General features: G+C 50.6%; 1 protein-coding gene across 3 annotated transcripts in view; it reads left to right on the forward strand.

The window, feature by feature from the left end:
• The first annotated feature begins 3506 nt into the window (after positions 1 to 3506).
• The window catches only part of Slc22a18 (solute carrier family 22 member 18), a 27546-nt gene continuing 9859 nt past the window's right edge, over positions 3507 to 21193 (forward strand). Inside the window, exons 1-6 of one of the 3 annotated variants that reach the window (XM_031384678.1) lie at positions 3539 to 3570; positions 5705 to 5728; positions 5806 to 5959; positions 9224 to 9321; positions 9657 to 9817; positions 10157 to 10289. In XM_031384678.1, coding sequence (XP_031240538.1) covers positions 5840 to 5959; positions 9224 to 9321; positions 9657 to 9817; positions 10157 to 10289 — 512 coding nt within the window. In that variant the 5' untranslated portion in view covers positions 3539 to 3570; positions 5705 to 5728; positions 5806 to 5839. Of the gene's footprint in view, positions 3571 to 4984; positions 5078 to 5704; positions 5960 to 9223; positions 9322 to 9656; positions 9818 to 10156; positions 10290 to 21193 lie in introns of those variants that run through there. The other 2 variants (XM_031384679.1, XM_031384677.1) reach the window with 2 other exon arrangements.

The raw sequence follows: 21193 nt of genomic DNA on the forward strand, positions 1-21193 counted from the left end.
AAAAACAAAAAAAAAAAAAAACAGCCTAATATTGACTCTATTGAGTGTTTGTTAGTACTTACTCTTATGCAGATCTACAGTGAAAAATAAGAAGGAGGCAGAAAGAGATGCAAAAGGTAGTTTGGAGAGGGAAGGACACTGGCTGGATTGATACTACGGGTGAGGCATGTGCTGGAAGAGGGGCTGAGGTTCTAAAAGGCTACAGATGAGCACAGTCAGGAGAGGCCTCATCTGTACCAGAATAGAGCTAAACTTCCAATCTGTAAAAGAGAGCATAAGGCACTTTCTGTCCCTGGAAAACAAGTGTAATCAAAGCTGCTGCCAATGTGCTGCATAGGAGCAAGGACCTACTACAGTCTGGTAGCCAAGCTTCAAGGTACTGGCCATGCGGTGCTGGCTTTAAGTCACAGAAGAGGAGGAGTCATGGACTCTTCCTCCACAGTTTCAGAAAGCCACCAACCCCAGGCAATGTATGACAGGAGAGGCCCTGCCTGGCGCCCTGAGAAGACAAGAGGCTCCGAAAGGCCAGAGCCCTCGTGTGTCTGTCAGGCAGAGCTGCAGGCAGGAAGTGGGAAAAGTAGATTGCAGGCATCAAAATTTAGAAAAGTGGAGACCTCTAAATCCTCTGACATGACACATTGGAGTCATAGGTTTTAGAGTTGTCCTTGGTGGGTTTCCATCTTACCTGGTCCAAGACTAACACCATCTCCTCGCCGTGTCTCCATGCGGCCCTTTTGGAATGGTAGCATATACTCCACATCATTGTATGTTGGAAGTATGTCATTTGCTTTTTTTTTATTTTATTTTGCAAGGTGTTACAGTTCAGAGATCGCCTTGAGTCTCGGAAGACACTTGGGACTGCTGAACAGTGTTGAGACTGAGAGAATGTGGGGGCCTTTGAAGCTGAACTCAATGTGTTAAGCCTATGGAGGTCAAAGAGTGGTGATTTAAGCGAGATGTACCCCCATAGGTCTGGGCATTCGAGTAATTGCTCTCCCAATGGTAATACTGTTTCAGGAAAGCTTAGGAGACATGGCCTTACTGGAGATGTGTGTCACGGGGGCAGAGTTGCAGAGTTCTCACAGCATTACAGGGTCGTTCCCTCTGTTTCCCACTTACAGTTCAGACCATGCACTCTCAGCTTCCAGCTCCAGCTCCCATGCCTCAGCTCTGCTATACCCCTGGAAACATAAACCCAAATAGCCTCTTTTTTTCCCTAAGTTGTCTTGTTCATGGTGTTTTATCATGGCAATAGAGAAGTAACTAATACACACAAGTTGGCACAGCTGAGATGTTATCTGTCTCCCTCAACGCAGACACTTTAAACAAGCTAATAGAAGATGCACAGTGCTAGGTTTAGAGAGGTGCCTCAGCGGTTAAGAGCACTGACTGCTCTTCCAGAGGTCCTGAGTTCAATTCCCAGCAACTGCATAGTGGCTCACAACCATCTGGAAAGGGATCTGATGCCTTCTTCTGGTGTGTCTGAGAAAAGCAACAGTGTACTTGCATACATAAAATAATAAAAATTAATTTTAAAAAAAAAGATGCATACTGCTGGGAAAACAGTACAGTCAGGAGAGTGTGTTCCCAGAAGCAGCTTGATATTCAAGTGCTGTGAAGGCAGGCAGAGATCGGCAATTCCTGGGGTCCCAGTGAGACTGGATAGCTGCTGTGGAATAAATAATACCTGATATTGACCTCTGACCTTTACAGGCACCTACATACATGGACACACACACACACACACACACACAGGGTATAGACCCATTGCTCAATGCACTTTGAGTCCAGGACAACAGAAAAACCAGCTGGAACTAACCTGAGAGCCTCCTCCTAGCTGGCTCGCTTTCATAGTGCTGGAAGATGCTTAGCAGGCCACAGGGAGAGAGAAGCCATCTATGGTCTTACCCAGCAGCCAACCCTGCATGCTACAACACCAACCCACCAAGCAAGATGTGCAGTATTGTGTGAATGCTCTGTGGCTCACCAATCACTCTTGGTTTGGACCACCAAATCCTGCTCCACAGCAGGGGATTCGTCCCTGGTACTGGGAACTCAGGCAAAAACATGGTGTGGGAGGTCACAGGCTCTAGGGATCTACTCGTGTTGTCTTGCTAAGTGAATGTTATCAAACTGCCTTCTACATGTTCGTTTGTAGACACAGGTTAGTGCTGTTCTTAGCTAGCCAGAGAAGCTTCTCTTTGCAGCAAGCAACAGTTGATGAAGCAACGCATAACTCAAAGTGCTGAGAATAAGTGATTGTGGAGAGCTCAGCCCTAAATGGGGTGGGTGTCTGTATCAACCTGACCTCCAAGGCTCAGGGGACAGAAAGACTGTAAGAGCCAGAGGACTGGAAGGAATGCTGTGACATGCTGTCTTTTGGTTACTGTATCCAGGAACTCACTGCAACCATGGTTACCTGAACAAGATCAAGGCAACAGGATCAGTTAACAGTCCAACACATGGCATTCACAGGACTCTAAAGCTGAGAAAGGAGAGAGAGAGAGGGAGGGAGAGGGAGAGAGAGAGGGAGGGAGAGGGAGAGAGAGAGAGAGGGAGAGAGGGAAAGAGAGAGAGGAGAGAGAAAGAGAGAATGAAAGAGGAAGGAGATATATTGGAAATTATAAGAGGGGAAGTGGGAAGAGAAAGTTAAGTGTGCATACAAGCAAGATACATTGTATACATGTATGAAACTAGCAAAAATAAACAAATGGTATCTATCCTCTTCCTTTAAATAGGTCACCTGCACATAGTAGGTACTCAAGGTTATGGGATGAAGGAGGTTCCTGCTTCATAGGCGCATCATTAGGCCCAGGAAATCATATGGGCAGTATCTCTCTTCTCAGGGACGCTCCAGGCTATCCTGAACCCCAGCACATAGTAGTCACTTTCTCTGCACATGTAGCCACGATCACACCTCTCTATTTTTGCCCCTAACGCCACGGGACCCCTTAAGTCGAAGCCCCATCAGGTGTTCTCAGCTGCCTGAACTCACCTCTGAGCCCTGCCACACTGTTCTGCCTGACATACCCTTTCTACACCTGATACATTGTGCTCCTCTTAAGGACCCTGCTGGGAAGCTGTCTCCCAGGCAGGCCCCAGATAAGAATCAGCCCTTCAGCCGGGCGGTGGTGGTGGCACACTCCTTTAATTCCAGCACTTGGGAGGCAGAGGCAGGTGGATTTCTGAGTTCAAGGCCAGCCTGGTCTATGGAGTGACTTCCAGGACAGCCAAGGCTACGCAGAAAAACCCGGTCTCAAAAAACCAACCAACCAAACAAACAAACAAAAAAAAAATCTGCCCTTCTTACAGCTGTCTGGATTGGTCTCCTTGACAGAACAGTGGCCCATATGAGTGATATTGATCCCCAGAGAAAGCTGCTTCCTCTTCAGGAGGCGATCCCAGGTTCTAGGGTTCCCTGTTCCTCTCTAGCCAGAAGGGCAATTTTCCCACACTCCCTCACAACCAGGAAGTGCCCCACCCCTCCGGAGCCTGTTTAGGACAAGCACAAAAGCTAGAATCACTGGGCCTGGCCTGCCTGTTCCCCCACAACTGCAAGCTCGTTTGTCGGTGAGTAGCCTGTGCTCTTGCTCTTTATCATGAACACTGGAAGACCTTTGACCTTTCCCAACTCTACTGAGGCAGTCTTATTCATTCCCCAAGCTCTGCTCGAAAAACCTTGGCATCAAGAAGGTGTTACCCCGCACACCGGGTAAGAATTGACCCAATCAGGGAGCTGACCTGACAGGAACTATCCCTCATTTCTACTGCCTTGGAGTTCAGACGGACCTGGACTCTGGTCTTCCCCAGAAGTCCTGAGATTCCTGATCCCCGAGTCCTCTCTTTTCCATAATCAGCCTTCCTCTCATCCCTCCTGGAAGCCCTGGCTTACTGGGTCTCCTCCAACCTTCAGAGGGCTGTGATGGGTTCCTACAGCCTCTTGGCAGATGACCTGGGAACACTTGCATCCACACTTGCAACATATCTCCCATCCCAATTTTCGTGCTGGAATCTACCCCAAACATACTGCACATTACCTGGGAACAGAGCCCTGGGCCTGATCCATTGGTTAGAATGCCAATGGCCATGCCCCTGACTGCCCAGTTTGAGGCATGTTCTCACTGGGCGTCCCTGGGCAGCCCATGTCTATCCCACTCTGTCCCAATTCCTCCCGTTTCTGATCTGCTGAGTTGGGGTAAGCATGCAGCGAAGGAGATCTGATTTTGATGTTGTGGCCTGTGGCTTGATCCCTCCTCAGCTGCAGGGGGGAGGAGGAGCGGGGCAGGGGGGCGTGTAAAAGAGCGTCTGGTTTCTCAGCAGTGATACATCTGTCTGGAGAGAAATGAATATGGATAGTACTGGTCTGGGTCAAACTAGATCAGAAGAGTGTGTTCCTGGGGTTCCCTCAGCGGTGTCATCAGGACTGGAGTGCTGCCCCTCCAGAAACGTGAGAATAGGGCAGACAGGATGACATGGAGGGGGTGGGGTGCGTTTCTATAGCTTCTAGAAGCCTCCTGGTCAGTGAAGAGAGATTCGGCGCCCAAGAACTGCCCACACAAGTGCAGTATCACTGTGCCTCCCCTGGCTTCTTCTCCCGAATCGCAGAGCCATACCCCACTCCTCTTCCTCCTCCTCCTTCTCCTCGTCTTCCCTCCCCAACCCTAAATGAACACCCTGTGCTGCTTGAGCGGTCAGAATTCCAACTTCCTTGGAACCAGAGTCCAGGGCAGGGCCGAAGCCTAACACAGGGAACCTCGTAATCCCCGCTAGGGCAGCGGGGCGGGGGGGGGGGGGGGGGGGGGGGGAGGAGGGGAGGAGACGGGGGACGGGAGCAGAGCCTCGGGAGGCATGACTTGATTGGCCAATAAATGCACAGAGACTGTGTTGCGGGCTAGTCCAGATCCCAGGGTGGGTGGAGCGAGCTCCCGGGCAGAAGGGCCAGCCCTGGTGAAGTGGGAGGACCCAAGCTATTGTGGGGTGGGACCTTTCCGGGTCACTGCGGAAGGGCTTGTATCAAGAAACACCTGGGAGGGCTCACCCACCCGAAACACAGCCCACTCTCTCCCAGCGAAAGCAGGTACCCGAGCTCACCTGTTGAGCTTCCAGAACCCAAGATGCCCACCTGGGTGCAGCTCGGGGCCCTTGATGGGATGTCGGGCGAAGGCAGTGGGGCCCTAACGGTGGAACCAGGCAAAACTTTCAAAGGGGCTCAGATTAGCCTCACAATCCGGTTCCCACCCGTGGAGGAAATTAGGAGGGAGGGAAGCACACTACTGTGAGGCTGAGCTGCTCTGCAAGGATGAGGTCTGAACAGCTGAGCTCTTTGTCCCCCAGTCTCTACTCCACTGCAACAACAGACGACTCTGGAACTGGAGACGGGTCCCTGAAGAAGGAGTGTGGGGCCAAGAGGGCCCCTGCATAATGACTTTACATCATCCCAGTACCCACCAAAAGCAATAGCCAGAAACCACACAGCTGCCTGCATTTCCTCTAGAAATAAGGCATGGGGTGTCCCTGAGGAGGACACCTGGAGCTTAGCCGGATGCCCCTTTCAGGTGGAGGTGCCCCCCGCAGGGTCGGATGCCCTGTCTCTTCTTCTATGGAGACTATGACCTAAACCAGGAGCTGGCAGGAGGGGAGAGTAGCTGGAGACGCTGGTGAGCTCTGTTCCGCAGTCAGCCACTGTCTCTTCCCTCCCCTACAGGAACAGGCCACCCCTTCCAACCTGGTGAGTCAGCATCCAGCCAGAATCAACAGGACTTTTGCCCCTTGCCCCACTACAAGGCTTGCCCTGCTCTGGTTCAGGTCTCTCCAGGACTCTGGATACCGCCTGCCCAGGATGTCCGGCCAGCTCCCTGGCCGCATGGCTGCTCTGCCCCGGCAGGGGATCATCATACTCACCTATGTGCTGGCGGCCCTGGAGCTAACGTGTCTCTTCATGCAGTTCTCCATTCTGCCAGTGAGTAACACCCACACCCCTCACCAGAAGCCCCACACTGCCTTCCTGCTGGGTAATGGCAGGGATCGAGTGAAGTGGGGTTTGATGCTGAATAAGTTAAGGATTCTAGAAACTGGGCCCATTGATCACCCTACCACCACCACCATCCCTGGCCCTGTCCTTTCCGAGCACCTCTGCCTGACACCTGCTCAGCTCCTGTCCCAAAGGGTTGAATGCAGTCAGTCCCAGTTCTTTCTGACATCATGCCTGTCCACCCCTTTGTGCTACTGGGCATCCCCTCTGTCTTCTTTTTCTTTTTCTTTTTTTTAAAGATTTATTTATTATTATACGTAAGTCCACTGTAGCTGCCTGTAGACGTACCAGAAGAGGGCGTCAGATCTCGTTATGAGTGGTTGTGAGTCACCATGTGGTTGCTGGGATTTGAACTAGATACCTTATTCCATACTACCCATTCCATTGGTTTCTCTCTCACCCACCAAAATATGAGGACAGGGACTTGATCCCATAAGAGCCTTGCTGAGCTCTACCTGGATCAGGGAAGAGTGGGGCAGAATAGTCACTATTAACTACAGAGTGCCCACCCATATCTTTTGGTTCATTCTTACTTTTCACTATCATTTAGTCATTCAACAAATCTTTATGGAGTTGGCCCACAAAGTGGGCAGCATCTAAGAGAGCTTAGAACTCACAAGTTGATTGTCCATCTCCTTTTTCCATCTAACCTGGGTCCACAGTATTGGAGTATTGGACTGAAGATTGGCTCTGTGCTAGGGTTGGGCCCCACTCAGCATATGAACCTGACTCTCAGTATGGTCAGTAGGCCAGGCTAGGCAGAAGTGAGATACCCAGGATCACAGGAATTTGGATTGAAACCAAACTCTGCTCACATTATACCCAAAAGTCCAAGGTTCAGGAAACTGAGAAAAAAAATCAGCTAAGAACAAAAAGGATAATCTAAATCCTGGCTCTCTGGTTCTCCACTCCTCTGCTCCCTGGAGCCCAGAGGAGCAGAGCTCACCTTGTGGGCAGCTGGGGATATGGGTTAAAGGTAGTCCTGGCCTTTGTCACCATTCTGGGAGTGGCAGACACTTCCAGCTCAGGATTCCTCCCTTCATGATCCCTCCTAAGTAGAGCTCTGCTCACTCATACAGCAAGGGTCCCCAATGCAAGCCTCCTTCCTGAAATGTGGGAGCCTGGGCAGGAGCCTTACCTTGCTTCTCATAAAAGGAGGGTTGGTACCAGGACCTGCGGTGGCTCCCAGGAAGGCCCCGGTTGGCCAGCTTATCCTCAATAAGTCCTGTGAGCCAACACTGGGCTGTGATGCAGCGGGGCACAAAGGACCCTCAGAGCTCGTGGCTGGTGGGGTTTGAGTGGCAATGGCTTAATGGTTACACTATGCAGTACAAGAAGAAATGGTTGGTGAGAAAGGGTGAGGGCACTAGGGGTCTGAGAGTACATGGCAGATGTGGGGTCAGGAGAATTTGGCTGAGAAGGCAACATAAGAATGAAGGACTGAGCCGGGCAGTGGTGGTGCATGCCTTTAATCCCAGCACTTGGGAGGCAGAGACAGGCAGATTTCTGAGTTCGAGGCCAGCCTGGTCTACAGAGTGAGTTCCAGGACAGCCAGGGCTACACAGAGAAACCCTGTCTCGAAAAACAAAAAACAAAAAACAGAAAAACAAAAAAACAAAAAAACAAAACAAAAAAAAAAAAGACTGAAGGCAGACAAAAGCATTGGCAGTGCAAAGGTCCTGGGGTAATGCTGAGCCTGTAGCTACAAAGGAGGCATTGAGGTCCCAGGACCACACCCATCATGTGCTGAAGAGATTCCAGGATGGGTTAGGGAAAGCTGTGGAGAGGTGAGAGATGGCAGATTTATGGCATGTGAGGGTAAGAGAAAGGAATTCAGAGATGACACTGGGACTTTGGATCCATCCCAGGAGGACAAAGATGTCACCAGTGGTGAAGAAACATTAGGGAGCTACCTGGCTAAGAACACTGGCTGCTTTTCCAAAGGATGGGGATTTGATTCCCAGCACCCACATGATAGCTCCCAACCACTTGGAACCGTAGTCCTGGGGATATGATGCCCTCAGTGTACACTACATGTATATGGTGCACAGACTATATATGCCACCAAAAAAGCCATACACAGAAAATAAAATGAAAGAAAAAATAAATAAAAGAAACAGTGGTCAAGGAGCCAATCAGGATTGAGGAGGACAGGTGCTCAGCGATTGCCACACTCACTATCCTGGAGATGATTTCAGACATGGTACAAAGTAGAGGAGGGGCATGCTGGCAGTGGGAAGAGGCCCGGGGCTCTTCAGGGAGGAGGGGGTGACAGCAAACTCTCCCACACTTGAAAGGAGGCCAGCAGAGAGCAGTGGAAGCCTAGGTAGGGGACCCAGGACTGTCTAGGCACAGGATCACAGAGAAAGAAGCAAGCCACCTGAGTCAGGTGCCAATCAGAGGGGCCTGCTGGAGTTGCCCTGAGCTGACTTCATGAGGAGAGAGGAATGAGGAAGGCAGCTGCTTCGGGCGAGGTGGGAGGGAAAGCAGCTGGAGCAGTCACAAGGCTGTATCTAAGGAGGGCTGAACAAGAAGGCACTAGGAAGAGCCTTTGTTTAGTGACCTTGTTGGAATGGAGGCCTACCAGGAAGGCCTCAAGAGAAGGGGGGTGGGGGGGCTGAAGGAATGTTGTCTTTGGCCTAGGGCTGAAGACTCAGGTAAAAGATGGCAGGCCAAAATGGTGTGAGGAGGAAGGGAGGGGGCCCAGGTTTGGAGGCTTCTGAACCTCGGGCTTCTGAAATGCAGCTGAGGTGGGGATAAGATCCTGGGGTTCCAGGACTGCTTGGATCCTCTATAAAGGCTCTGCCTCCTCACTTCTATCAGATAGTCACACACACACACACACACACACACACAGACACACGAGGGCCTGAGTCCTAAGGAATTCACAGAGCAGACTGTCTTGCTGGGCAATGGGCCACATCTCAGAAGTTATTAAAAGGTTTGGGGGCAGTTGCTTGCTGGCCAGGGGACAATGCTATAAGGTTTTGAAGGCAAAAATATTAAGGATGGGCGTTGCTCTGTGGCCCTCTTGAAGTATGTCCTGCAGAGGATATAGGCCAGAAGTCTTTGCTTAAGGGAGGAGAAGCAGAATGCCCATGGAAGGCCTCCTCTCCCATGACACTCTCCTCTGCTCCTCCCACCCCTACCTGTCTAAGGAATCCTAGCTCCAGACCCTCCTCTGTCTTTCAGTATCTGTCTCGGACACTGGGCCTAGATTCCGTCTCCTTTGGATACCTGCAGACGACCTTTGGGGTGCTTCAGCTGCTGGGTGGACCTGTGTTTGGCAGGTAGAGTATGTGAGGGATGCAGGTCCCTCAACCCACAAGAGCCATTACCACCCCTCAGAGTCTGGGTCCTAACAGGTCCTCTGCATCCCTGTTCAATGAAAGGACAGATGCAGCAGAGGTCCAGCCCCTGCTCGACTTCCTAGTGTCCTTGGTGCCACATTAGTGACACCCTGAACTCCAACTGGTGGGCCTACAGCCTTGGTGGAAACCCACAAACGTGCCCACATACTCCCTGGGTGGTCCTTCACCAACGTCTCAGTGTACCAGCAGGCCTGAGTGGGGAGTGAGAGAAAGGGCCCCTCCCTGCTGGGAGCTGACCTGCCCTGTGTCCCCAGGTTCGCAGACCAATGTGGGGCACGAGCTGCACTCTCACTCTCCTTCCTGGCGGCCTCTGCTCTGTACCTGCTCTTGGTGGCCTCCTGTAGCCCAGCCCTGCCTGGCATCTTCCTGCTCTTCGCCTCGCGCCTACCCTCCGCACTCATGCACACACTTCCAGGTAGGGACTGGTGGGAAAGCACAGCTCTAAGCCGGTAGAGGGGAGAGATGACGGATGTGGCTTCAGGTAGGGGGCTGGTAGCTGGTGAATGGGATAAGAGTGGTGGTCTCTGGATGGAGAGATGGTATATGGTCTGAGGCAGGCCAGATTATGAGTGGAGAGGTTTGTAGAGATGTGACCTGGATAGAGATACTATGGAGGGGCTTTGGGGATACGGTCTGGGTGGAGGGGCTATGGGGTGTGGCCAAGTTGAAGGTGCTTGGGAGCGTGGCCTGGACCTCTCGGTGGGCTCTCCATAGTTGAGGGGTCGTGTCCAGCTCAACCCGCTCCCACCCGCAGCTGCCCAGATGGTCATTACTGATCTGACAACGCCCACAGAGCGGCCCGCAGCACTGGGCCGGCTGGGCCTCTGCTTTGGCGTTGGAATCATCTTCGGCTCCCTGCTTGGCGGAACCCTTAGCACCGCATACGGGTAAGTGACCTAGCAAAATGGGGAGCTGGGAAGTCGTTGGCCAGGTTGCTCAAGCTCGGACAATCGGACAATCGGCCCAGCGGCAGCACCTCTCTTGAGATTTGGTTTCCCCACCTAAATTACAAAGTGAGCTGCAGGGTGTATGGGGCCTTGGGGTGGCGTCGCCAGCAGGGAGTGCCAGCAGGTAGTGCCAGCAGGGGGCGCTACAGTGACGGCCATGAGTCCAAAAGTTCCGCGTTAGGGACAGCTCACTGTGTAGAGCTGGAGCATTGTGTAGAGCTCTTCACTTGGTCCAGTCCTGGGAACTCAGCTCTTTTCCCCCTGGGAAGATACCCCAATACATGATTGTAGGATGGTCTGTGTGGGTTGATCCACTGCAGGGGACAGGCTCAGATATCTTTAAGTAGCTGAGAACCTCTGGGAAGAAAAGCCTCACTGAACTTTGCTCGTTCCTTCGCTCCTTGCCCGAAACCTCCTGCACTACTCCAAGTCAGATCTTGAGAGTCAGTCTGCGCCTGCCTGTCATTCACCCCCAAATCACATCAGCTGTGGTGCTGGAACAGGAGCCTCATCTGGCAGGGGTGTGTGCTCCCGGATAGAGCTTTCCTCGAACCTAAAGTTTTGTGCTTTTAGAGGGACACTTCTGTCATGACAAGGCTTTCTTGGTTAAACAATGCCAGTTGTAGGTTCTCAGAGTTTTGGCTTACTCCCCAAGCCAGGGTCTCCTGAGGGCCTGTAACCTGGGCTCCCCAAATTTCCTCAGACTAACCCCAATTACAGCAGAGGTATCGGATCTGGGTAATGGCTGAGCCTTGAGATCTAGGCATGGGCTGACATGGTGACCCTCTTACAGCATGATTGCAGGATGGTCTGTGGTAGACCCTCCTGTCTGCCTGTCCCTACAGTGGGAACAGACGCAGCTTGGCAAGAAGGTTTCCAGGGACACATGGCAGGGCTCATGGTGTGACTCTGAATGTCCTCTTAGCATGTGAATGGGGGCCTGAGCTTCTCTGCTCAGCAGTGTCAATTAAACATCTAATAAATACCCCCTAGGGTTTTAGATTCTGGGGCACACTAGAAAATAAGACAGTCCACCGGGCAGTGGTGGTGCACGCCTTTAATCCCAGCACTTGGGAGGCAGAGGCAGGCGGATTTCTGAGTTTGAGGCCAGCCTGGTCTACAGAGTGAAGTCCAGGACAGCCAGGGCTAAACAGAGAAATCCTGTCTCAAAAAAAACAAAAAAAAGAAAGGAAGGAAGGAAGGAAGGAAGAAAGAAAGAAAGAAAGAAAGAAAGAAAGAAAGAAAGAAAGAAAGAAAGAAAAGGAAAAGACAGAAATAGGTCTAGGGTCCTAAGAAAATGACCAGCAAGGCAAAAGGTTTATTTCACATCTGCTCTTGCTCTTGTCTTCTTGCTCCCGCTCTGTCCTCTAGCCCCTTCCCCCTCTCTCCCCACTCCCCTCCCCCTCTCTCTCCACGTGCTCATGGAAGGCTTCTATTTCTCTACTCTCTCCCTCTCCCCTCCCCTCTGTCTGTCTCTCTCTCTCTCTTTCTCTCTCTGCCTTTCTCTGTCTCTACTACCCTCTCAACTCCCCTCCCCATGTCCTGAATAAACTCTATTCTATACTAAAAAAAAAACGGTTTCCCTTCTGCAGAAGGGGTCATAGTCTAGCAGGTAAGCCCACCACTGGGGATCTTCCTAGGCTTTTACTCCTAATGCAGAGGGGTCCCGTGCCTCACTCTGAGTGGTCAGAGCTCCTCTGTCTGGTGTTTTTGCGTCGAACTCAGTGTTCATACATGATCGGCTGATTTAAAGCAGTGTAGCTGATAAGCACAATGCAGTTTTGAGCAGAATTCCTGAACTTGAGCACATATTTTGATTTCAAGAAGTGATGGCCCTGGGGAATTTGGAATTTGGCCAAACAGCTTCTTTACTTTTTTCTTTATCTTTTCTATCAAAAAAAAACAAAAAACAAAAAAAACAGGGTCTTGCTATGGAGAACCCTGGCTAGCCTGGAACTTGCTGTGTAGGCCAGGCTGACTTCAACTTCACAGAAATGTACCTGCCTCTGCCTCCCAAGTGCTGGGATTAAAGGCATCTACCACCACATCCAGCTCTTTTACAGGCTTGGTTTTTTGTTTTTTTTGTTTGTTTGTTTGGTTGGTTGGTTTGGTTTTTTTGTCTTATTTAATGGGTTGATAGAAAAGATAGTACGTTTCCCATGGATGTCATAAAGTTGAATTGAACTAGTGAGATACAGAAAGACAGAAATCAGGATTAGGGTGTGGGGGAGGGGATAAGTGATCACCAGGATTTCTAAGCAGGTGAATTTTGAGCAGAGACTCAATTCAAGAAAGGAGTGAGGCAAGTCAGTGAGGGTGTACAGACCCCAGGGTGCAGGAAATCTAGGCTGCCTAGTGGCTGCAGGGACCAAGGAAGGGGAGGAGTCAAGCCATGGAGGGGGAAGGGAAGAGCACACACAGAGAGATGGGGGTGGGGTGGGAATGGGGACTTAGCACCTTCTGAGTAAGAGCAGTGACTGGACCAGAGATGGCCATGGGGTTGGGACAAAGAACAGACTCTTGCCTCTTTCTGGGTGGGAGAGAAATGCAAACTCAAGTGTCAACACTAATTATGCAGTCCAAACTGGGCTTGCCCACTAGGGTCTGAGCAGCTGGAAGTCTCATGGGGACTGTTGAGCCAAAGGACTATGGAGGAGAAGTATAGCTGAGCACCTCTTCCAGTGGTGGACAGTAATGGCCGCATCCTCCAGGTTGCCCTGGATGCCCTGGCCTTTCAAGCTTAGGAGGCAGAGGAGCTGAGGGCTGTGTGCCTTGCAGAAAACAGGGACCTGAGCTGCCATAGCAAGTTACCTCAGGCCCAGAAGGGGACAAGGATTTGTCCTGGTGGCCTCTGTGTTGGGGTTCATAGGTGGGCCACAGGAAAGGAGTGAAGAACAGAGAAGTCAGGAAAAGCAGGCTATGGTTGTGCAGGGGAGAAGATGTAGACACCCAGGGGTAGGCAACTTTCATGGGGCCACCCTCCTGCCAGAGGCAGGGGTCCATTCCCTTACCTCCACATGTTTTCTTACCTGTGATGTGGGCACCCCAGGGGTGACCTCACCGTCAGGTACGGAGCAGCCCTGATGGGGTGCAGTTGCTGTCAGCCACACGCTTTCCACCAGCAGTCTGCCTGTCCAGCCCCTTACACACCCTTTGTCCTCAGGTGCATTTTCTACATCCCAGCCACTGACTCAGAGGACACCACTCGCTCCCTTTTCCCTCTCAGCTACTCTCAAGGTGCTCTTCTCTGCCGCCCCACCCAGGATAGTCTATCAGCTGCACTGGCTCCTTTTATCCCAAGATCCTTATATAACCAAGACATTTCGATAGAAAGCGATTGACCTCAGCATCTAATTTAATGAGTTGGGGAACCGAACTCCAAGAAAGGAGGCAGACCAGTGCCCAGACCTGGGGGCAGTGCACAGTGACAGTGGGGGGGGGGGGGACTTGAAGTTGTCACATGCAAGACAGAACCCTCATGATCCGACCTCAAGCTGTCAAAAGTTGTGGAAGGTCCATGGAAAGATCTCTCTTGTGGCTTTGTGGGGTCTGTCTTTGTCCCATTCAGACATGACTAGCCACACCCATAGCCCAGCGGCCCTCCAGGATTCACATAGCTGGGTGACTGTCCCTCATGTGTTTGTCTAGATATTCAACCCATTTGCAGTCACTTCTCGCTCCCATAGAGGCCAAGGAGGCAGCCCTAAGACCCAGACTTCTTTACCCTACCCTTCTCTCTTCTACCCCACCTCCCAGCACCCCACCCCACCCTTCACACCCTAAGCCTATTCTGTACCTGACACCTGACTTTGCCTCAGGCAAAAGACGCCTGTACCTTACCCTCCCCTTCCTTGATGGTAATCAAGCCCACATAGGGGTCTCCCTGTCCCCTGTCTCTCTGCCCGCTTCTGGGAGCCTGTCCCTTTGGAAGGTCCCAACCATGCCCATCTCCGAAGCCTGGGGCAGCAGGTGGGAGGAGGAAGTGGACTTGGCACTGGAGCCTGCAGGGGCGGGCACTGGTGTAACTGGTTTGGGACAGCCTTCTGCTCAGGACCAGGAGGCTGAGCTGCCCAGGAAGGGTCCTGAGCCTAGAGCCACTACCCACACATCAGCTTGTGGAGGTGGTCCTGTGACTTATCACCCTGAACCCCAGCACCTCACAGCCTGGGGTTGGACTTAGGGAGGGTCCTGAGCCTAGAGCCACTACCCACACATCAGCTTGTGGAGGTGGTCCTGTGACTTATCACCCTGAACCCCAACACCTCACAGCCTGGGATCAGACTTAGGGAGGGTCCTGAGCCATTGGCCCTCAGGACCCAGTTCAGGTATTAAAAATGTGCTCTAGGGTAGGTGGGGGGGGAGCACCCTCATAGAGGCAAGGGAAGGGGGGAGGGGATGGGGGCTTTCCAGAGGGATGACTTGGAAAGGGGATAACATTTGAAATGTAAATAAAGAAAATATCCAGCCAGGCAGTGGTGGCCCACACCTTTAATCCCAGCACTTGGGAGGCAGAGGCAGGCGGATTTCTGAGTTCGAGTCCAGTCTGGTCTACAGAGTGAGTTCCAGAACAGCCAGTGATGTACAGAGAAACCCTCTCTCAAAAAATAAAAAATAAAAATAAAAATAAAAGAAAGAAAAAGGAAAAAAAGAAAATATCCAACACAAGGAAAAAAAAAAAAAAAAAAAAAAAAAAAAAAAAAAAAAAAAGAAGAATGTACTCTAACTTAAGCACATTCAGGGCCATGGTATAGGGCCAGAGAGGTGCTGGGTGCCTGTTAATGAAGGCATAGTCCTCTAAACAAAATGTCCTGGTTATTTGAAAAGATCCAAGGGCTAAAAGTGGCCAGAGCCACAGGGCTGTGGTGGCGCATGCCTTTAGTCCCAGCACTTGGGAGGCAGAGACAGGAGGATTTCTTTTTTTCTTTTTTTTTCTTTTTAAAGATTTATTTATTTATTATATGTAAGTACACTGTTGCTGTCTTCAGACGCTCCAGAAGAGGGAGTCAGATCTCGTTACAGGCAGTTGTGAGCCACCATGTGGTTGCTGGGATTTGAACTCAGGACCTTCGGAAGAGCAGCCAGTGCTCTTACCCGCTGAGCCATCTCTCCAGCCCCTTTCTTTTTCTTTTTATTTTTTATTTTTTATTTTTTTTATTTATATGAGTACACTGTAGCTGTCCTTAGACACACCTGAAGAGGGCATCAGATCCCATTACAGATGGTTGTGAGCCACCATGTGGTTGCTGGGGAATTGAACTCAGGACCTCTGAAAGAGCAGTCAGTGCTCTTAACCACTGAGCCATCTCTCCAGCCCCGACAGGAGGATTTCTGAGTTCAAGCCTGGTCTATAAAGTGAGTTCCAGGACAGCCAGGCTATACAGAGAAACCCTGTCTCAAAAACAAAAACAAAAACAAAAAACAAAAAACAAAAAACAAAAAAAAAAACAAAAAAACAAAAACAAAAAAAGCCAGATCCAGGAAGTTATGAGTGAGGTCCAAAGGGTCATTTGCTGGGGGGGTGGGAGGGGGAATACCCTTCATAGTGTCTCAGGAGCCACCATCAGTATGGAGCACAAGACCTATGTAGTCCCTAGTGGCCATATAGTAAAGTCCCTGCTATTTGGGGTACCAGCCACTTGGAAGCAGATATGCAGTGAGTGTGCCTCAGGTGGTCGGGGAGACCAGGCCTGGGGTTGAGGGTGACGGCTGCCCGAGAGGGTCACATTTCATTCTTTTGAAGGTGGAACCATCAGGTTTACTGATGGGTATCAGGAGAAGACCCTAGGAGACAATAGGAGATATCTAAGTTCAATCCTGAGGGCTGTGGAGGTGAGGCCAGTGACCGGGATCTGGGGCAGCAATGACTGGCAAACGGGGCAGCCTGTGGGCAGCCCCTGTAAGCCAGTGGTACCCAACTTCCCTAATGCCGCGACCCTTTAATACAGTTCCTTACATTGTGGTGACCCCCCCCCCAACAATGACATTATTTTGTTGCTACTTCATAGCTATAAATTTTGAAGCTTTTGAAACTGCTACTGTTATGATTCATAATGTAAATATCTGAAAGGGTTGTGTGACACCCCCCCCCCAAAGGAGTCGCAGGCCACAGGTTGAAAACCACTGCTGTAAGCAAAGCCGAGGTGATAACTAGCCTCAACTGTACCACCTCTCCAGGCAAGCTGGGGGGTTCAGACAAGGTGGCCCCGGGAAAGAAGGAGCTGCTAAAGGCTCATGCAAACCCAAGGGGAGGTGACCCAGGACCACAAAGGAGACTTTCTTCACCTGTCCCAGTAAGGCCATCTAGCCTATCATTGGCCCAACTGGGCCTGTAGCCTAGGAGCCTGGGCTCTAAGTCCCCCACAAAGAGCAGGAATTTGAGCAGACGCCACCAGGTCTGGAAGGGCTGCAAGGTATCTAGCCCACAGACCCTCAGGGTCAGGTTGCGGAGATAACAGTGGCCACCTGCAAACCCTCCAGGAGACCAAATGGTGTTGTGACCCCTGCTCATACCCAGGACATACCACACATTGGTTGCAAAACCTTATCTGGTCCCTGAGGCCTTAGAGCATAGGCCTTTCAAAACCAGGGAGGAGGGGAGTTATTCCTTACCCCTCCAGTCTTCAAAGGCCCCTCACCCCTCAAGTCTTCAAAGGCTCCAGGCAAGAAACCAGTCATTTGGTTGGAGTCCTGTGTCACAATAGAGAGGTGGGGAAAGGAGCTGAGAGGGAGCTCCAGGCTAGAAAGCACTAGGGTAAGGCGATTCGAAACGTTTGGGGGTTATAAGAGCATCCCACCTGTAGAATTTTTGTTTTCAGATATATCTTAGCCACAGGGCTTGAGTGCTTGGCACATACAGGGCAGGTGGTGCAGGTGAGAGTCTCACTGAGCCCCAGGCTGGGCGTTCAGTGGCACTCTGGAGTCCCCTGCCCCACTTCTTATGAAAGATACCATATGCACACCGTCCTCCAAGTTACGAAAGAGAAAATGTGTAGCTGAAGGCCTTGAGTCACACCTGCATTCTAGCTCCTGGCACCAAGGACCTTGCTCTACAGTCCCCTCTCAGAGCCTCAGAGACATTGGGCAGGGGTCCAGAGTGGTAAGGAAGGAATTACCATCCTAGAACACAGCAGGAGCCCAGGTAGGGTTGGGCAGAGTCTAGGCTAGGCAGAGGATCATGGCCACCCTCAGCGTCACAGACAGACCCTGGAGAAAAGAGCAATGACTGTTGTTTACTGAGATACGGCTGCAGTGCCAGAAGCCTCCCAGTGCCTGGCAGATCGGTGTGGGTAGCCGGGCTTCAGGACAGCCAGGAGTCCTGTAGGAAGAAGACAGACAGGACAGTCCTTATCTGCCACTGAGGAAATGCAGTTGGATAGCCAGAGTAGAGACCGGAACAGTGTCCATGGAGAACCCCAGTTCTCTGACAGAGGTATCCATCCATGTGCCTACACATCCAGTTTTCAGTCATCCAGTGGATGGAAAGAAGGGGGCAAGAGGCAATGAGAGGCTGAGCTGATGTCCTTGAAGTCTTGGCTCAACTTAGAAAGAAGAATAAATAAAATGTACGTGTATAGTGGCAAATGCTTTTATATTTTAATTTTTTATTTTTGGATTTGTTTGTTTGTTCATTTGTTTGTTTTCAAAACAGGGTCTCTCTATGTAGCCTTGGCTAGCCTCAAACTCACAATAATCCCAGCACTTGGGAGGCAAAAGAAAGCAGATCTCTTGTGAGTTCTAGGCCAGTCAGGGCTACATGGCAGGCCCATGCCTCAAAAGAAAAAAAAAAAAAGAAACAAACAAACAAACAAAGAAGACCTGGGTTAAATTCCCAGCTACCACATGGCAGCTCATAACTGTTACTCCAGTTCCAGGAAATCTAACACCCTCACACAGACATGCATACAGGCAAAACAACAATGCACATGAAATAAAAATAAATTAATCATTTAAGAGAGAGAGAGAGAGAGAGAGAGAGAGAGAGAGAGAGAGAGAGAGAGAACTGGGCTGGATGGTAGCACATGCCTTTAATCGTAGCACTCTGGAGGCAGAGGCTGGCAGATCTCTGCATTTAAGATCTACAGAGTGAGTTCCAGGACAGCCAGGGCTACGTAGAGCCCTACTGTTTTAAAAAAGAGAAAAGAAAGGAGAGAAGAAGAGAGGGGAAGGGAAGGGAAGAGAAAAGAAAGAAAAGGGAAAAGAGAAATAAGGAAAGAGAGAAAGAGAGTGAGTGAGAGAAAGAGAGAGGGAAAGAGAGAGGGACAGAGAGAGAAGAGAGACAGAGAGGGGGGAGAGAGAGAGAAGGAGCGAGCGAGAGACAGAGACAGAGACAGAGACAGAGAGACAGAAGAGGTAGAAAATGAAGCACAAAGTCTATCCAGGAACCTGTGCAAATCAAAAGGAGGGACCCTGAGGGAAGCTTGTTGAATTACATTCTGGGGTGCAATAACCTCAAGGCTCTGGAGAGATGTCACAATATCTTGCAATCTTGAAAGCCCTAAGCCGAGTGGTAGTGGCGCACGCCTTTAATCCCAGCACTTGGGAGGCAGAGGCAGGCAGATTTCTGAGTTCAAGGCCAGCCTGGGCTACAGAGTGAGTTCCAGAACAGCCAGGGTGATCCAGAAAAATCCTGTTTCGAAAAACCAAAAAAAAAAAAAGAAAGAAAGAAAGAAAAGAAAAAAGAAAGAAAGGAAGGAAGGAAGGAAGGAAGGAAGAAAGAAAGAAAGAAAGAAAGAAAGAAAGAAAGAAAGAAAGAAAGAAAGAAAGAAAGAAAGAAAGAAAAAAGAGAGAAAGAGAGAAAGAGAGAAAGTCAGCCCTGGAGTTCAGCTGCCCTACAATTTTACCTCTCTTTTAGGAAAAAAATGTAAGGTGTAATTTTAACCAGGCAAGGTAGTGTGTGTCTTAAGCAGGTGAGAGAAACAGGTGGCTCTCTGCAAGTCTGAAGCCTGCTGAGTCTACACAGCAAGTATTACACCAGCCAGGGCTCTGTAGTCAGCCATTACTATAGTGTGTGTGTGCATGTTGTGTGTAATTTCTTTCTTTCTTTCTTTATTTATTTATTAGTTTTGGTTTTGTTTTCTGAGACAAGGCTTCTCTCTGTAGCCCTGGAACTCAGAAATCTGCCTGCCTCTACCCCCTGAGTACAATTATTTATTTTTATTTGTGTATTGATGCCATGTGTGTGAGGCCAGAGAAATCAGAGAAAGGTGTCATGTCCCCTGGAGCTGGAGTTTTAGGTAGTTGTGAGCTGCCTGATTTGGGTGCTCAGAACTATAGTTGAGTCCTCTGAAAGAGCAGTAAGAACTCTTAACTGCTGAGCCATCTCTCCAGCCCCCTGATTTTTTGTATTACACTGTGTGTGTGTGTGTGTGTGTGTGTGAGAGAGAGAGAGAGAGAGAGAGAGAGAGAGAGAGAGAGAGAGAGAGAGAGAGAGAGAATGCACGCAGGAGTGACCGCATGCTAAGGTATGCTCATAGGGGTCAGAGGACAATGAGTAGGAGTCGGTTCTCTTGTGTGGGGTCTGGAGCTTAAACTCCAGATGCCTTTCTTCTCTGAACCATCGCACTGGCTCAGAGGTTCACTCCCCAGGCCCCAGTACTGGGGATTGAACTCAGGGCCTTGCATCCTCTAGGCAAGAACATTAGCACTGAGCCACACAGCCCCACCTCCATTGCTGGCTTTACTTCTTGCCTGTCCTTTCAGTGTTTGGTGTTTGTGGAGCCCTGAGCCCTGAGCCCGAGTGGCATCCTAGCCTTCACAGGCAGCAGTCTGCTCTGGGAGACTTGTGGGTTTAGGTCCTCTCTCCTGGGACTCTGCAGAATATCCCAGACCCAGGACCTGCATTTCCAGGGAAGTACTGGCCTTTTGGTTTGCTGGTCCCCGCTCAGAATACAGGATCTGAGAAAGCACTTAGCACCCTATTACAGACCCTTACTTGTCATGTTTCCTAAAATAGCATCATGGGTGGCCATCTGCTCCTGGGTGCTTCAGGAGCATCTAATTTAAAAAGCAGGTTTTATCCCCACCTGGTCAGGCCCCATGCAGTGTGGGTGGGGCTTCAGAGACCAGCAGCCAAAGGAAAGGCGTCTGAGGTGAGCCACTGGAAAGGGTGTTCTTCAAATGTCAGCCATCACTTCCCACCAGTCCTTTGGGGGCCTGAAAAGGTCTCACTCTGGGGTCTAGGAAGGGATCCATTGAGGAACTGCAACAACCAGCATGAGATGCCCAATTGCCCTGGGTGGGTAGGGAAACACCCAGGGGAGATGTGCCAGCCCCACACTGAGGAGAGCTGTTGAGATCTAGTGTGTCTGTTAATGGCCCTGGTAGTTTCCTTGTTACCTCCTGCCTACAGATGTATATCAGAATTATTACAAAGCTATGTGTTTGAATATGGTGTGCCTCTGTGTGAGAGAGACACATTCTGTATTGGTGAGCAAATGTCTGTGTATGCATGTGCTGGTGTACACACACCTGTGGCTATGTTGGTAGGGGTAGTGTGGGCAGCTTGAACTGGTCTTCTTTGGTAGTAGCTTCAGAGCCTCTGCCTCCCAAGTGCTGGGACTAAAGGCGTGCGCCACCACTGCCCGGCCTGCTTCAGAGCTTTTTTTAAGTCCCTGACTTGCGCTCACGTCTGTTCAGAAGCCTGAACAGGGCAGATGTGGGATGCTGCTGAGGTCTGGGGCAGTACTCTGGCAGTCGGTACGAACGGCTGTTCACATTTACCTGCTGGACCTTGGAGGCAAGGTCCAGCCTAGGTCTGTCTGCTCATGAGGTCCAGATTCTAAACATATGGTAAAGAGTACCGTATGGACTGAAACCGGAGGTGGGGGGCGTGGGGGGGTGGGGGG

Source organism: Mastomys coucha, unplaced genomic scaffold, assembly GCF_008632895.1.
Source record: "Mastomys coucha isolate ucsf_1 unplaced genomic scaffold, UCSF_Mcou_1 pScaffold21, whole genome shotgun sequence".
Lineage (NCBI taxonomy): Eukaryota > Metazoa > Chordata > Mammalia > Rodentia > Muridae > Mastomys > Mastomys coucha.